This window comes from Glandiceps talaboti, chromosome 7, assembly GCF_964340395.1.
Source record: "Glandiceps talaboti chromosome 7, keGlaTala1.1, whole genome shotgun sequence".
Taxonomy (NCBI): domain Eukaryota; kingdom Metazoa; phylum Hemichordata; class Enteropneusta; family Spengelidae; genus Glandiceps; species Glandiceps talaboti.
Genome location: NC_135555.1, coordinates 20,930,933 through 20,949,693, shown reverse-complemented (window position 1 = coordinate 20,949,693; position 18,761 = coordinate 20,930,933). Strand labels below are relative to the sequence as shown.

At 37.2% G+C, this 18,761-nt stretch overlaps 1 protein-coding gene across 1 annotated transcript; it reads right to left on the bottom strand.

Annotated features, from left to right (window-relative positions):
• Nucleotides 1-6,158: 6,158 nt before the first annotated feature.
• On the bottom strand, nt 6,159-16,277 carry LOC144437739 (uncharacterized). Its single transcript, XM_078126749.1, has 10 exons — nt 16,175-16,277; nt 14,996-15,051; nt 14,420-14,591; nt 13,746-13,804; nt 12,877-13,165; nt 12,534-12,565; nt 11,085-11,826; nt 9,888-10,825; nt 7,781-7,998; nt 6,159-7,145 (listed from the first exon to the last, which is right to left on the bottom strand). The coding sequence occupies exons 2-10, from the start codon at nt 15,008-15,010 to the stop codon at nt 7,076-7,078; spliced, it is 2,535 nt and encodes an 844-aa protein (XP_077982875.1). The 5' UTR covers nt 15,011-15,051; nt 16,175-16,277; the 3' UTR covers nt 6,159-7,075.
• Nucleotides 16,278-18,761: the final 2,484 nt, after the last annotated feature.

Below are 18,761 nucleotides of genomic sequence, written 5' to 3'. Positions count from 1 at the left end.
CATTGGGGAACAGTTACACTTTACTTTCATTGGGATTATATACACTTTACTTTGATTGAGGAACATTTACACTTTACTTTGATTGAGGAACAGTTACACTTTACTTTGATTGGGGAACAGTTACACTTTACTTTGATTAGGGAACAGTTGCACTTTTCTTTTATTGGGGAACAGTTACACATTAGTTTGATTGAGGAAGTTACACTTTAGTTTGATTGAGGAACAGTTACACTTTAGTTTGATTGAGGAACAGTTACACTTTACTTTGATTGGGGAACATTTACACTTTACTTTCATTGGGATTATATACACTTTACTTTGATTGAGGAACAGTTACACTTTACTTTGATTGAGGAACAGTTACACTTTACTTTGATTGGGGAACAGTTATACTTTACTTTCATTGGGGAACAGTTGCACTTTACTTTCATTGGGATTATATACACTTTACTTTGATTGAGGAACATTTACACTTTACTTTGATTGAGGAACAGTTACACTTTACTTTGGTTGAAGAACAGTTACACTTGACTTGATTGAGGAACAGTTACACTTTACTTTCATTGAGGAACAGTTACAGTTTACTTTGATTGGTGAATAGTTACACTTTTATTTGATTGGGGAACATTTACACTTTACTTTGATTGGGGAACAGTTATGCTTTACTTTGATTGAGGAACATTTACACTTTACTTTGATTGGCGAACAGTTACACTTTACTTTGGTTGAGGAATAGTTACACTTTACTTTGATTGGGGAACAGTTACGCTTTACTTTGATTGGCGAACAGTTACACTTTACTTTGGTTGAGGAATAGTTACACTTTACTTTGATTGGGGAACAGTTACGCTTTACTTTGATTGAGGAACATTTACACTTTACTTTGATTAGGGAATAGTTACACTTTACTTTGGTTGAGGAATAGTTACACTTTACTTTGATTGGGGAATAGTTACACTTTACTTTGATTGAGGAACATTTACACTTTACTTTGATTAGGGAATAGTTACACTTTACTTTGTTTGGGGAACATTTACACTTTACTTTGATTAGGGAATAGTTACACTTTACTTTGATTGAGGAACATTTACACTTTACTTTGATTGGCGAACATTTACACTTTACTTTGATTAGGGAATAGATACACTTTACTTTGATTGAGGAACATTTACACTTTACTTTGATTAGGGAATAGTTACACTCTACTTTGATTGGGGATCAGTTGCACTTTTCTTTGATTGGCGAACAGTTACACTTTACTTTGGTTGAAGAACAGTTTCACTCTACTTTGATTGAGGAAGTTACACTTTACTTTCATTGAGGAACAGTTACACTTTACTTTGATTAGGGAATAGTTACACTTTTCTTTGATTGAGGAACAGTTACACTTTACTTTGATTGGAGAACATTTACACTTCACTTTTGATTGGGGATCTTTTGCACATTACTTTGATTGAGGAAAGCTTAACCCTTATTTTGATTAGAGATGTTACTTTACTTTTATTTTGCTAGGGGAATAGTCTCACTTTACTCTGACAGGGAATAGTCTTGATGCCAACTTGGTTTCATACTAAACCACATCTGGTCAAAGTCCCTCAATCAGCACAAAAGGTTATTATCCCATTACTGAACCCCAGCTGCTATAGTGATGAACAGTGTATAAGTAGCACCCAAAGCTGACAAATATATCATTACATAACTGCCCCAATAACCACTATCTTTATGAGGGCTGTGTTATAGGTTAGAATTTTGTGATTCATTAAAAATACAGGTATGATGTTAATGACTGTTTGGGTGTGTGTATGAATTTTAAATTAACATTAAATTGCAGCTCGTGCATCTCAGGACTTGTAGTGTAACAACTTTGACCATACTATGAGTGGAGATGCATTAAATAGTAACGATTCTGTATAGGAACTAGACTAACCAGGTCACAGTTGCATTTTACTTTGCTTTTGGAACAGTTACATTTCACTTTGATTTAGGAACAGTTACCCTGTAATTTGATTGGGGTACAGTTGTACTTTACTTTGATAGGGGGACAGTTTTACTTTAGTTTGATTGGAGAACAGTTACATTTTATTTTGATTGTTGAACACTTATACTTTACTTTGATCGGTAAAAGTCATGCTTTGTTTTGATGTGGGAAGAGTTACAAATTTCTTTGCTCTGATAACAGTTATACTTTACTTTGATTGCGAGCCTTTACACTCAATTTTCATTAGGGAAAAGCTGTACATTACTTTTAAAACTTGTGTGTTAAATGGTAAATTGTGGCAATACTGCAATTGTTTATATTTTTCTCCATTGCATTGTCCATAATTGCTCCTGATTTACTTTGAATGAGCACTATATATTACATTTGAATAAATGTTAATTTTGTGCCAAACAAATCAAAGTGGTTTTAGCAGTGTATTATTACTACACTATACTTGCTACCATGGTAACTGAGCAACATTTGAGTAGTTTACGTCATATGATGTGAAACATGATCATCTTGCATGTATGGAGATTTTTTGTACAAATAATTATTTGTAAAATAGAACTTCTCAGTAATTTCCCAATGTATTTCCTTTTGTAAATATTTGTGCCTGGTTTCCATGGCAACCCAATTTTAAAATAACTTTTATGAATATATATACACACATGTATGTATGTATGTATATATATATATATATATATATATATATATATATATATATATATATATATATATATATATATATATATATATAACACAAACACACACACACACACACACACAGTGATCAGTGTGATGATCGCAACAGCATGAAACAACTGTTCGTGTGAATGTTGCTTGATACTGTGTTATTTACACAACTCTACATACATATGTATTGAGCACTGTTTATTCCAGTATATATATTTTACGTATACCAAGTTTATATGTGTACAGTATATACTAGTATACATGTAGGTTGATTATTAATATCATAAAAATGTTTCAACTTTTATATTTTTTTAATTGTGATACATTTTTATAGAATTCAATAAAGCATACTATTGTCACAGTTTCCATTCGTATTTATTCCCACTAGATAGAGCCAGGAGAGGACTATAGCAATGACTATCTGTTATCAGTCCTATTCCTGATCTGCATAATTCAAGTTCAATCAGTCCTGGCATACATTTTGTGTACTGTGGGTGACATATGCATGTCACTTTATTTCAATAATGTTTAGTGCATCTGTCCATGCCCCCCTCTATCATAATACACACAGGCCAATTTCAAGAAAACATGGTAAATATCTAATACTCTAGCGATCCTGTGCATATGCACGTCACTTCATTTCTTGATTCTTCCAAAAACATCCAAATGGCAAACATTTCTGTCACAAAATTAACATTTTGCCTAGTAGCATCGGAAGCTTAGTACATATAAAGACTACATATTAGTTTCTACACCCATATTATCTATGAATGTCGACAAACTGGCAAATGACACTGACCTTGACCTTCAAGGTAATTTGGCCATAAATGAAAATTCACATTTTGCCAAGTAACATCGAAAACGTGGTTGATAGACTCTAAATCCCTGTTATCAATGGAGAGCTTTCTAATGACACTTTGACCTATTCCCTCATTTTCAAAGTCAAATAGGCAAGGCATTCATCTGTACCCCAGCCCTCTACACGTCATTGGATAAAAGCAGTCACATGAACCTATGTATACAGTGAACCACTATTGGCCCAAAGATATGGGATTATGCAAATCCACTATTAGATCAGTGCCCTGTTTGGTATCATAATAAGCTTCTGGCCAAGTGTAAAGGGATTTATGTTTGCACACCTGTATCCATTTCCTAACAATAGACTAATGTTGTAACCTACACCCCATTTACTATGTTGTCTTTGGTTCTCAGTTCAATATTTGTATCTGGCAACTTATAAATTCCTTTAAATAACAGGATCACACCCCTTTGGTTTCAACTGCAATGTTTCCGTTTCATTAACAAAAGTTCGACTTTGATTATACAAAAATCTAACCACTATTCTATGACAGGTAGTCTGGCTGCCAGACTCGTTACTATAGTTCCTAAGAGTTGTAAGCCGAGCGGCGAAGCCGTGAAAAGTGAGGGACTTTACTCTCTTTCTCGAGTCTTTGCCGCTCGGCTTATAAAGCTTTAGTCCCTCATTTCTCGCGGCGACGCCGCTCGGCTTACAAAGCTTAGGGATGATAGTCACAAGTCTGGCAGCGAGACTTGATGACCGTGTGCCAACATGTTTTATTTAGAAATAAGGGATCTGCCCTTTTTGGTATTGCAGGGGGTCAGTGACTTTTTGTCTACACGATAGAGGTAACAAAAATTGAGAATTTTTCAATTTCCCTTACTTTGGTTGCCATGGCCACCACCGTTTTTAGGCAATCTTTCCACAAATTGTAAATCCATCGACAGCTTTCTGTGACTTGCTAACAAAATATCTAAGTTCAGTGAACGGCACTGACAGCTAAAGTGGCATGCATCGCAGGGTTTATTCCAGTATGCCTCATTCCCAGATGGAGATCCTAGTCTGGGATTGTAGTGCGCGTGTTACGGTCCCTGTCAGGATCTAGACTAGATGTAGATGTATGGATGTCAGTCGTCAGGAAAAGATGACTGTCAATCGTCGCATTGCTAAAAGGGTTGTTTTGTATGTTCCAATATCCCGACTCAACTCTACCCATTGAGTCACGGTTTATTGTTTCAGAAAGGAGAGACAGCTTGCGCCATAGACCCACAGGCACATGTAGGGTCTATGCTTGTGCACACTACACTATGTAGAAATGGAAAGATTTTGATGTTTAAATATCCTTTATACAATGTAATATTTTCCTTTTTGTATCTAACATTTATTTCTCCTTAAATGAAAAAAATCTTTAAATACGCAGAGGCAAAGATAGAAAGAAACAGACAGACAGACAAACACACATCCATCCATCCATCCATCCATCCATACACACATACATACATACATACTGTCATACACACACACGTACATCCATCCATCCATCCATCCATCCATACATACATACACACATACATACATACATACATACATACATAAGGAACGAATGAGGCGTGGGGTGGAGCAGAGGTATTTTTCTGGTGACCCCCCCCCCTTTCCCACACAATATGAATCTAACGAATAAAACAAGTACCCCATTTGTGATTTCTCGTTTATTTGTTTTCATGCCCGTCCAAAAACCTCAAACAGTAGTAAATTGTGATAACGATGTTTAATTGGCAAATGAAATAATTGTCAGTCTCCACTGCCACTGTTTTTACTATAGTTTGCTCTACCCTGAAGAAGACGTTCTGCGTGAGGTCAAAACGTTGGTAATAAAGTTTAACAAACTTCCTTCTTCCTAGACAAAAGGACTTCTCATTTCTTTTACCAAACCCAAATAAAAATGGTCAATTTGGTTATCAGAATAGTGATGCAGTTAACATTACGAATCACAATCAATAACTTATTGTCATTGATGGCATTGACTTTCACTAGTTGCTGTCTTCATAGAGTTATCAGTAGTTTACATCAACTTTCATAAAACGCCTGTTACATTAGCTCTGCGGAAACTATAATTTTTGCAATCATTAAGTATGATTCTATCATCTTAAAAACACATTGGACTGGAGTTGATTTCGATTTTCGATTTCATCTTCCAATTCCTTCATCAACTACTATCAGTGATGTGGAATATTTTAGATATATCTTAGAAAATGTATGGTGCAACCATGCATTGCAGTCTTCAGTGGCTTCCTTACAATTGCAGGTGGGAGCGGAGGACTCTTCCTCGTACAGGATGAGAAATGTTGAGACTTGCATTAAAAACAATTGTCTCCTAACACTATTTCATACAATTTGTAATCGGAATATTATTAAAGTTGATATCATATCGAAATTGCATGCACTTGCGGATCTATTCGTCTTTATTACAATTTTGTAATAATTGAAAGTCAATCTGATTAACATCCGATGTGGTGAAAGCGGTTCGATTTCTTTATTTACCGACATTGCACCAGGGCCGCCACTTGGTGGAGAACCCAACAAGCAATGGTATTTGTAGTCATCAACTTGAATCAACAGCTACTCGAGTACACAGTATAGAGGTACATTTGTAAATGTCTTTATTGATACAACAATTCGGTCGTGCGATCGATACAGTAGAACCGATTTTCAGTTGACAACTGACTGGTCAGAAGTGGTCTGACGCTACAGCAAAAGTTTAAATCTTGCTTATGGCGCCCTCTTTGTACAGTACGTGAAATAACACGTGACTGCCACCATTCTGCAGAATTGGTCTGAACAAACGATGTCTGGAACAAACCGTTACACGTTAACACAACCTCGATCACGAGTTCTGTATCATACGATATGTGGATGTATACACTAATATATAAAAACAATAACTAAAATAAATTCATCTTCGCATGATCAAAAGCGGGATATTTTATTTCATATTAGTAGGTGTTAAATTCATTTTCACACAGAACAAAAAAACTCTTACAATGAACCATACTTGTTCAGATAGTGGGTAAGCTGTATGGTACAGAAATTGAAAAAAAAGAGATTAATATTAACGCTATTCCTTTCAAAGTGAGCCATAATCAGTGAATCTAGATTAGTAAACATACCCTCGTCCTATGATTATTACACACATTAAAGTATAAAACATATTACTAATATGATAATATATCCTCGTCCCAGGACCATTGCAAACTTTGGAATATAATTTACATGAACAATACGCGTACTTCCGCTAAAATATGAACACAGTTTGCTGCCTACTGCCTTTGATTTTTGATGCAACATCAAAGTGATACCTGATGGTTATATTAGTGAGGTGGCGCAAGGCGACAGCACTGTATGACACAGACTGACAATTTTGAACTATGTGTCTTTTGAAATCATATGCCAGCGTGTGATGACATAAATAGTCGTGTTGAATATAGCAACGTAGATTATAACATTTACTTTGTTCACCAATGTGTCATTACTCCTGTCAATCATAGGTCAATATGATAACCTATTAGCCCGTTCCGTGACATTTGCCGCCCACCGATTGCGTCAAATTATTTGATCCCCTTGGCTGCGAGTTCTCCTTTGACACGACTCAGATAAGTTGGGTCAGGATAACCATAACTGTAAATACACATAGAACAATGGGTGGTTTATATGATTATCATCTGCCACTAATGTGTGAATAATGTCTGAAAATGTAGTCCAGAGAACGTGTTGTTCTGTGCTACAGTACGAAGGTGGTTATATGACACAAACTGCATATGTACAGATTCCAAACCAAAAGACAACCAAATAGAAAACGTTTAAAAACTTTGTGTGAAAAATTGATATTAATGGTGTGCTTGAGATAGAGTAACTAATTATAGCATAGAGTGACGAATACAGCAACTAAGACACACACCACGTTTACATGGGCAGGTAATGGAATGGAGTTATCACATGTCTCCTATACTTTGAGGGGTTTTACACAGGATATGTGTGTGCATAAAGCATATATACATATAACTATAAAATATGTATGTCACGTGACATTATTATTTTAAAATCATTAGAGACAGGACTACTGTAGAATATGCTAGAAATACGTTTTTTAGGGATAGTGATGGATTTGGAAATACCAATGGTACTTGTGGTTGACGAAACAGTACATTACATTCATGAGAACTCTACAGATACAACACTCACTGAATGCTATCACTATATGCTACTGCTAAACCCACCCAGAGATCTAAAGATTGCTCTTAGCGCAAGTTTACCTTTGAGACCCTCCACGGGTATTAGTTTTGTGATGGACATCGTTCCAGAGAACACAGTTGTCTTGGCCCGTAGTCACAGATTTACCAATAGTGAACAGTACTTTCTGATTGAAACCTCTCTGTAAAAGCTCCAGAACTTCATGACCTTCTTTATTTGCCGGTAGATAGGCTTGTCTATTAGTACCAGAATATTGTACACCGGGGTTGGGATGGTTTTCCTACAGAGTGATACAATGTACAGTTATAAACAGTTTAATGATATGATAGCTCAGAGAGAGAGAGAGAGAGAGAGAGAGAGAGAGAGAGAGAGAGAGAGAGAGAGAGAGAGAGAGAGAGAGAGAGAGAGAGAGAGAGAGAGAGAGAGAGAGAGAGAGAGAGATAAGTACTTTAATAATTAATGTGCATAAAGTTGAACAAAATATTAAAAGCAGACACTGACAAATTAACAGAGACAGGCAAATAAATAGATAGAAAAAAGCCAGACAAACAAACAAACGAACACAGACAGACATAGACAGACTGACAGACAGACAGACAGACAGACAGACAGACAGACGGACAGACAGAAAGACAGACAGACAGACAGACAGACAGACTGACAGACAGAAAAATACACATACATATGGAGAGGTTTTGAAATATGGACAGATAGATAAATAGTTAGAATGACTGATAGATATACAGACATACGGACATATAGATAGATGGACAGACAGACAGATAGATACAGATAGGCAAAGATAGATCTAGATAGAAAGATAGATATATAGGTATCATATATATATATATATGTATATATATATATATATATATATATATATATATATATATATATATATATATATATATATATATATATATATATATATATAGGAAGTCAGTGGTAAGATTTGTCCGTAGTACAGTGCTCGATACGTCTACACGCAGAGCGGAGTATATGTTGAGGGTAGAAGAAAGAAGAAAGAAATCAACATCTCCTGACGAGTGATTTACTCACGAAACAGGCTTGTAGAGACGAAAAACCCGACTTGATTTTCTTCTACCCTCAACATATATATATATATTGTGTTGTCGTCATGAGTTCATAACATACTAGTTCATTTGACCCCTGACACTATGTTTTGTATTATGTATACGACCTGTTTCTTTATGACAGTCATTGTGTTTATTTGAGAGAGAGAGAGAGAGAGAGAGAGAGAGAGAGAGAGAGAGTGTGAGAGTGAGAGTGAGAGAGAGAGAGAGAGATAAGTACTTTAATAATTAATGTGCATAAAGTTGAACAAAATATTAAAAGCAGACACTGACAAATTAACAGAGACAGGCAAATAAATAGATAGAAAAAAGCCAGACAAACAAACAAACGAACACAGACAGACATAGACAGACTGACAGACAGACAGACAGACAGACGGACAGACAGAAAGACAGACAGACAGACAGACAGACAGACTGACAGACAGAAAAATACACATACATATGGAGAGGTTTTGAAATATGGACAGATAGATAAATAGTTAGAATGACTGATAGATATACAGACATACGGACATATAGATAGATGGACAGACAGACAGATAGATACAGATAGGCAAAGATAGATCTAGATAGAAAGATAGATATATAGGTATCATATATATATATATGTATATATATATATATATATATATATATATATATATATATATATATATATATATATATATATATATATATATATATATATATATATAGGAAGTCAGTGGTAAGATTTGTCCGTAGTACAGTGCTCGATACGTCTACACGCAGAGCGGAGTATATGTTGAGGGTAGAAGAAAGAAGAAAGAAATCAACATCTCCTGACGAGTGATTTACTCACGAAACAGGCTTGTAGAGACGAAAAACCCGACTTGATTTTCTTCTACCCTCAACATATATATATATATATATATATATATATATATATATATATATATATATATATATATTCAGACAGACAGACAGACAGACAGACAGACAGACAGATAGATAGACAGACAAAAAGCCAGGCACAGGTGGATAGCTGACCGACCAATAGACAGGCAGACAGGCAGGCAGACAGACAGACAGACAGACAGACAGACAGACATACCTGTTGAATTCCACTTGGAAAATGGTACGTGATAATTATGGTTCCCATCCCTTCATAGCCTGGTAGACTACTGTAATCGTCAATTCTGTAATCCATGGTGCCGGATGGTTGATTACCTTTCTTCATCAAAACCACCAAAGTACAGAATGGACACTTGGCATCGGTATCAAAATGGCGATCAAAACAGTCATTGCAAATAGTATTCTTACAACATGTCATGGACATCAGTGGAACGTCGTCATCAACACAAATAGGACAGTCACCACGACCAGATTGAGACGCAATAGATGCTGTCGAAGCTGCAGGACATGGTGATGTCACGGTTTTCGTCGTTGGATGATAGACTGGTGTGAGCTTCCTTGTTGGCTGATCGATCGCGACTGATGTGGTTTTCGTCATTAAATCACAGGCTCCTGCGGGCTTCGCTGTTGGATGATTGATCCTTAGGCTTTTTGTTGGAGATGAAGTATCGAATGTAGTTGTTCTCGGTTGGAAAGATCTCTCGATGGGAGAAGGGTTGGAGAAATTTGAGACATGAACATCCGCGTGAGTGGATGACTTTACATCGTTCATTTGAGTATTTGTGTAGTACTCCAGTTTTTTGCTCATCAAGTGTTGAGCAGTGTCATTGTTCTGCAAACCACTAACATATTCTTTTGAAGTTGATGTAGTTGATCTTGCCGATTTGCTATGTCTAGATCTCCTCCTCACATGTTGTTCCTCCCCGTCATATGGCATACCCATAGCACCGGCATCTCTTTGGTAACCGTTTGATGGTTCGCCTGTATAATCAAGAATGAATTTCTGAACTGATGAAGGATCGTTGTTGACTATACGTATGTCTTTCAAAGAAGTCGAACCTCCATCATTCTTTGAGAACTCATCTAAGGTAACACGAAAGGCTCTGGCACAGACTTCCAATGGAACACCATACACACCTGTATTGGAATACGAATAGTACCAAAGAAATCACACCACGTGTTTAGTGCAACATTTTAAAGGTGGAAGTCAGAAAGACATTTCATAAAATTTATATAAAAACAGTTGTGAAAAATTAAGTTGTCAGTGGTAAATTGAAGGCGGGTGTCGATTAATTGGAATGTATTGACTCTATCGATTATCCAGCTCGTCAAACAAAAGTTACTTTTAAAGATATTAGTGTTGGGAGTTGTATTGATTCACTGGACATTTACGTACCAGAGCTTATGATTGGCGTTGCCAGTGATCTTGCACCAATACTTGAGGCACAGTATAATGCACCTCGCAGACTGTCTTCTAGTTGCCTAATACATCTTCCTTGGTTCCTGTCATCCCATACAGGACCAACTGCGTGGATGATGTGGTCACACCCGAGGTCTCCTCCAGAAGTGTAGCATACTGTTCCTTGTGATAATTCACCATTCCTCGAGACAAAGTCATCGGACTCCTGCTGTATGATGTATCCCCCTGCCCGGACTAAGGCCAACGCCACACCTCCTTCATGACGCAATCTCGAGTTTGCAGCATTTACGATGACGTCGACTGTTTCTTTTGTAATATCACCACAGTATATAGAAATCTGAATACCTTGATGTGTAGCAAATGAATAGTGAGTATCTTTTGGAATGCTACCAATACCCCTATCGATGGCCATGGATTCTTTTGCACCTGAAGATGAACGTTTTTCCTCCCAACATACTGGTACATCATTTTCAAGTCGTTTTGTAGGGCCAAACTTTGTGTTCGCTGCACCTTCAGGACCACTCTTTATCTTTGCCTTAATCTTTCCGACCAGATTCGGGTTTGGAGTTTTGGCACATATAAGTTCAAGAATGTCATCTTCTACTCTCCTCAATTCATCCAGAGAATCTTCAGCTACTTTAAGCACCTGGCCGTCTTTGTTTGACAAATAGTTCTCTGCAATCCAGGGCACAACTAACGCCGTGCAACTTTTAAAAACCTAACAATGAATAACATTAAAATAACTCAAGTGCGAGTTGACCTTACCAAGTGAGCCTATTTTATTTTCCTTTGTTGGCTTTCTATCACTATTTAAATGTGAGTGATTTCGTAAACCATTCTTCATCCTGGCCTATAATCCGGACAGTTTTATTACACTTTCACTACTAATGTGTACATATTAGAGAGAGGACAGGTAATATCATAGTCATGTCACACAAAATAACACAAGGTTATAGCCAGGTATGAAGAAACTGTTTTGAGAGCAAATATACATGATGTAGTTAAGTAATAGTCAGATACATCAATGCATACATACATTTACATACACACATACACTTATGCATACATACACTCATACACTTATGCATACATACATACATACATACATACATACATACATACATACATACATACATACATGCATGCATGCATGCATGCATGTATGCATGCATACACACACACATACATACATACATACATACATACATACATACATACATACATACATACATACACACACACACATACATACATACATACATACATACATACATACATACATACATACATACATCATACATACACACGTTCAAGCAACACACCTGAATAACTAGAAAACAGAGGTGGTTGTTAAGTGACATAAAACAACAAGCTGTACTGATGATTCTAACTAACAAGTGTTGAAAAGGAATAAACAATACTTACGTTTGTTCTCAATCTGTCATTATCAAGAAGTGCTATAAGGGAATACAGTAAGAGACAAAGTTGAGAATTATTTTACAAGGATCTGGTGAGAAAAGCGTATTGTATGGGTTGGATGGAAAACAGATCGAGAGAAGTCTGAGAGCAGAGAAAAAAGAAAAAGGAAAGCGAAGAGAAGAGAAGAGAAGAGAACTTGAAAAGAAGAAAGAGAAGGGAATGGAATGGAAGAGACGGGAGAAGAGAAGAGAGGTATTCTTTTCAAAAGATAGTGGTCTTACAAAGCACAGTGACGAAAACAATAATATTATATCTAAGGAAACATACTAGGCATTACAGTGTCACTTACATGAACTTTCAGTTGGTGATTTCCTTTTTCTCTTGTTTTTCTTCTTCTTTTTGCCTGAGCCTTGTCTATCACTGTGATCTGTGTCATTGCCACTCTTTGTTAATAATTCCAGTAGTTTTCTCTCAAAGATACAGAGATTTGACAGAACACCCAAGACCTTAATCTTCCCCTCCTTGCGACTGTAGCTGACATTATATTGTCTGGCGAGATCAGGCACCTCGTCCTTGCCATATTTATCAATACTAGAGAAGAAAGGATTCGCCACAAAGCCACTAACATTCCAAAAGACCTATCTCAGGAGACAGAAATGAAAAAATGCGGATTGAAATATATCGTATGGGGCGCCATCTCAGGCCTAGGTAGCTAATTTCTGAATCCCTTGAAAATTATCAAATGTTGCAAGGCAATTTAAGTGGTTCGTGCCATATCGCTTTTGAGCTCATCTTTTATATCTAACTGAGACCAACGTGACTGCTGACACCATAGCAACCACTGTCATCGTTACCACCACCACCACCACCACCACCACAACAACAACAACAACAACAACAACAACAACAACGACAACAATAATATCGCATTATATATATACCTCTGATTTGAGTTTGACAAGATTTCAAATTGGTGCATGCCAAGACTTGTATTGTTACATCAGTTAATTTACTTAGACTGCAAGACACGTTGTACCCCGTCACTAGCACTGCCTACCTTACAGACTAATTGATTTACTTTGATTTCGAAGAAAGTGAAAAATGTACAATCATGATAAATCCTTGCTTTCAGGCTTGAAACACACGATGAACCATCTTAAAAGTAAAATATTCAACAGAAAAATAACATTTCTACACTAAAGTCTTTCTAACACGTACCTCGTTACACGTATATAGATCAAGATCTCCGCGACCACGTTCTCGAAATCTCACAGCATCTTTGTGCAAGGACAAAATGTGAATTAGCACAAAACACGGTGTCGTTTGTTAGTGCATTTGGGTGATTTTGAATTTCCGACGTTTTCACTTGGTAATTCTCAGTTCATTTTAAATTTCTTAATATGTTAAGAATCCAAGCTTCAAATTTCACATTCCAGTAAGTAAATTAATGATATTAATTGATTAATTAATTAATCATATGCTATTACATTTGTAGATGTAACTTCTAGTTGAATTAAATCACTTTCGCAATTACGTTTCACAGTAAATAGACAATATCTTTGAAATGTTTTCAAATTACGCATAAGTTTGTGTACGTGTATTGATGATGATAATTAGGCACACGTGTCCTATTAGGTTGCTAAAACAGATCTTTATCGTACGTTTGCACAACTCAGCTATTCTTGCATTCCGGCAACGTGTATAAGAACACCAATCTAAAAGCTTGCCCTCACAGAAGGTGACCAGTTTACATCTGGTCATTGATAATCTAATCACCACGTACAGAATCAATCACGTATGTAGACGTAGAATGGCCTAGGTACAAATCTCGTATTTTCTTTTGGAACAAATGCCTACAACTTAACTTGTTACTTAGTCTAATTAATACCTACCCCCTTTCCGTGTAAATGTCAGCATAGCTGTTGTAAAATCTTCATAGTATACGCACGATACACCCATTCCATGTCTTGCGCCGTTAAGGTATCTACAGAGAGCATTTTGTGAGCCTTCCCTCTTTAGGTTCCGCAGCCAGACCATTCGTCCTTTCCACTCGTTGGGTAACGACTTTCAAATTTGAGAACAACATGCAAAAGTCATAACTGCCAAGAGTATCCCATTGTAAAAAATTTTCAACTGCTCCAGACAAGAGAAATGTCTACTACGAGGTTTTAACAACCCAAGCAATTCTGACAAACAAGTAAAGCTATATCACCTGTCAAAAGTCAGTCAACACTAACATTACCAACAACAAAAACGAAAGGACTTTCCCTTTGCCAATATAACAGCTATGCAAGGGGAAGATACCCTGGTGGGATATTTAACTTGCCATTCTTCACAGGGAGACAGGGCAAAATACTGCCAAATAGAGCTGCGACTGAAATGTACAGTACATAACAGACAATTATTTATGTTTTTACTGATAAAGTAAAGTTTTTACTGAGTAAAGAAAAATTAAAGAAATATCCTACCGGCTTAGAATCCATCTTGTCAACTTGTTGTCCAGTTTACTTTGCTTCATTCGTTCCTGAAGTATACAGAAAATACAGACACATCCACCATGACTTATGGAATTTGATAATTATAAAGAGTTATTCGTGTTTAGCGGTGTTGGCGTTCACTCATGCATGTAAACCAGGTTCTGGTTGAAATGAACGTGCTACCAGTCAAAAGTGACAAGTGGTTTGAGTGCTCAGATCCTGGGGCAAGGGGATGGGGGCTACTCTATGTAAAGGATACATGGGGCGGGGGGGGGGGGGCTCCTCTGATAGCTCTTACCCAAACAGTACGTACCTCGAGTATGGAGGTGATCACCCCTTGCCCAGGAGGTGATCACCCCTTGTCATTGCAACTGCATCCAAAAAATTAGATTTTAAGTGTTCAATTTGCAAGAAAAGGGCACATTTCAATAAAAGTTGTGATTTAACTCTGTAATCACCACACACTACATCCATGATAAAATGAAGTATATCAAATCATGGGTCACTTTAAAATTTGGAGTACTGACTGGATATCTTACCTGTTCGCGTATTAAAAGGGTAAACCCTTACTCATACCTAGTGAACAAAGAAACACCCCTTTCCAGTGGATCCTCTCCGTACGGTTGTCTATATATGGGAGTCGTCCCCCCTCCCCTTGGGCTCTGGTGACCCCAATAACAAGTTCCTGATTACATTGCCCAATGCTCATGTATATCCAAGTCTCCAACAAAATTTTGTTTAACCTAAGACATATCGTGATAGGTTTACGATAGCGTCGTGTCAACACTGAGGTAAATGGTCTATGCATGATAGATGTCACCTAATAACAGGGCGCAGTATATCACTAATCCCTAGCATGACGTCATAATCCAAAACTTAAGAAATACTGGGTACCATCGATACTGATAATTATAAAACGATGCAGGTTATAAGATTATAACATCAACATCTTGATAACGCCTGAACTGAAAGTGTGCGCTCACAGTGCATACAGAGGAAGCCTAGCTTGTCTCGGGCTTCTCAATATGGCGCGGCGCCCCGTGTATGCAGTAGTAAAGGCTTCAATTGGTATATTGCATGTATATCGTCACACGTACATAAACCTTCCTACGAGTTCAAGTATTGACATTCAAATTTCCACACTGAAAGCATAATGATGTGCGCACTTACCTTTGTGGAAACAAGATGGCGTATTCTTTAAACGTTCAGGGTAATTTTTAGTTGTATATACAAGGTATGGGTTATAGCTGCTGCGTGCAAAGCGATAGTTCGAGGACGCACTATTTTCTCGGTACTAATGAATATTCAATTAGGGAATTCCCCCGTTTTGTGTTGTCGTCATGAGTTCATAACATACTAGTTCATTTGACCCCTGACACTATGTTTTGTATTATGTATACGACCTGTTTCTTTATGACAGTCATTGTGTTTATTTGAGAGAGAGAGAGAGAGAGAGAGAGAGAGAGAGAGAGAGAGAGAGAGAGAGAGAGAGAGAGAGAGAGAGAGAGAGAGAGAGAGAGAGATGACATCGCGCAAAAACTGTAAGTAGGGAAATAAAGAGAGAACAAGAACGAAATATATACAGTATTGAGTGAATGGGCAGTTGATGATTAACCATTGACCTAAATAAAATATACGACATGTGACAAGCTTTACGTGTACGTAAGTTAATGGAGATATTGATGACATTTTGAGCTCACGATTGGAAAACTTAAGAGATGAAGATTCGATAAACATATGATTTAGTGACTAGTGAACTTATCATAATAATAATTCAGTATTTGAAGCAATTATTTATCATCAAGTACTTCTGTGTCAAAGAGCCATAGTGTACGCAATCAATGAATGGTACAAAATACAGTAAAGATGTATTTGGATGATTAAAAGTGATTGGTCAGAATTTACTTCAGGGGGGCTGGGGAGAAGTTATTTTGGGCTAAAAGAAATTCATAGCTCCCTCCCCCTTCGCACTCTCAAAACATTTCATGCCCCCCCCGTATCAATCAATCAATCAATCAATCAATCAATCAATCAATCAATCAATCAATCAATCAACCAACCAACCAACCAACCAACCAACCAACCAACCAACCAACCAATCAATCAATCAATCAATTAATCAAATGGATTTATATAGCGCCAAACTCCAATATGTAGTAATGTTCAATGGCACTTTACAAAGTCTGAGTCGTTAGTATGCTCTGCTAAACAGATAAGAGTTGTTCCGCTTCTTAAAATTATCAATGCTGGGTGACTGGCGTACTTCTAGAGGGACGCTATTCCAAGTGAGGGTGGGGGGGGGGGGCAGTACGTGAGAATGCACGATCACCATAAGTTTTCCAGTCACCCCGTGGTACATGAAGTGGAATTTTGTCATTTGAAGAACTCTGGGTGAAGCTTTCACAGGTGGATTCAGGAGTAGTGTTGTTTAGAGCTTTATAGGTGAGTAGGATCTTATATTGGATTCTGGAATGAACACAAAAGTTTTCATAGCTCGCCCCTCACATATTTTAATTTGTCATTTTGCAGTACCCCCCTCTACTTCAAAGATGTATAGTATGTAACACTCCGTTAAACTAACAGTCGCAGCATCGATACATAACGAGAGAATTCTTTACAAACATATGTGGCCTTTGCAAAAAAAGGTCTCACATTGGGCTGTAACCTGTACTTAGAAATACTTAGCCAGCAGGGTTTTCTCTTTCAATCTTGATTTTGGGCAGAAACAGCATCCCGCGTGATAACTATTGGGGAGGGTGTAAGCAATTTAAAAAAAATAAGGACATGTAGGAGGCCAATTAGGGACATAACATTTCAAACCATACACATTATCGAAAGCCATAGAGTACTTGAAAATTGTCTTCAATACCCCAATTTTACTCTCGTGATTATACAACTGTATGGCTATATTACCTACACTTTAACTTATACAGAGATATTTTGGAGTGGCTATCGACTGCCTCATAATTAAATGTATGGTAGGTAAATGAAGTAAACAATTTTGCAAACGTACAAATACATTCGCATGGCTGTCACCCACCCCATTACTGAAGATATTTTTTTATAAGTTATTGCGTCGAAGCTGCGAGAATTCTTTTAATCTACTTACACTCTGTAAACGACCGCTCCTGAGGTTTATTTAAAATATAAAATATAAAAATATTTCACCCCCCCCTTTCAGACCATCAGAATTACACCCCCCCCCCATTGAACCCTAAATTTTTCATGCCCCCAGGCCTACCGCCGTAAATTCTCCACGCTACTTTTCTATGATACCGAGATCCTTCTTGTATGGATTAGTCAGACACGGAATTAGTTACCACATGCACGGTCGCGTCATTCGCCCGATCATTCACAGCCAACACGATACATTCTGTTTTGTAGACAAAGCCATAATCGGAGTGTAGCAGCAATGGAGTGCAAGAGTCTATGCTAGAGTCAACATAAGACTGAACTCAAGGACAGCTAGAGCTTCTCACACCGCTCTTCTCCTTTCCTGGTTGATCATTTTTCTTTATTTTTAACTCTTTCACCCTAACACGCAATTCTACAATAAGAATATCTAGGGATATCTGGGATACGATCAAAACCGACAGATTTCCCCCAGTTGACCTTAAGCTTGTTAACGACCTTTTCAACATTATGTTTTTATTTACTACATTTCTGTCGTACAGAGGGTCTATCGTGTTTTCTCTGAAACACGCTTATGGTGCAAAATTTGATTTAAGAAATCTTCATCAAAATCCCCATCCAGATT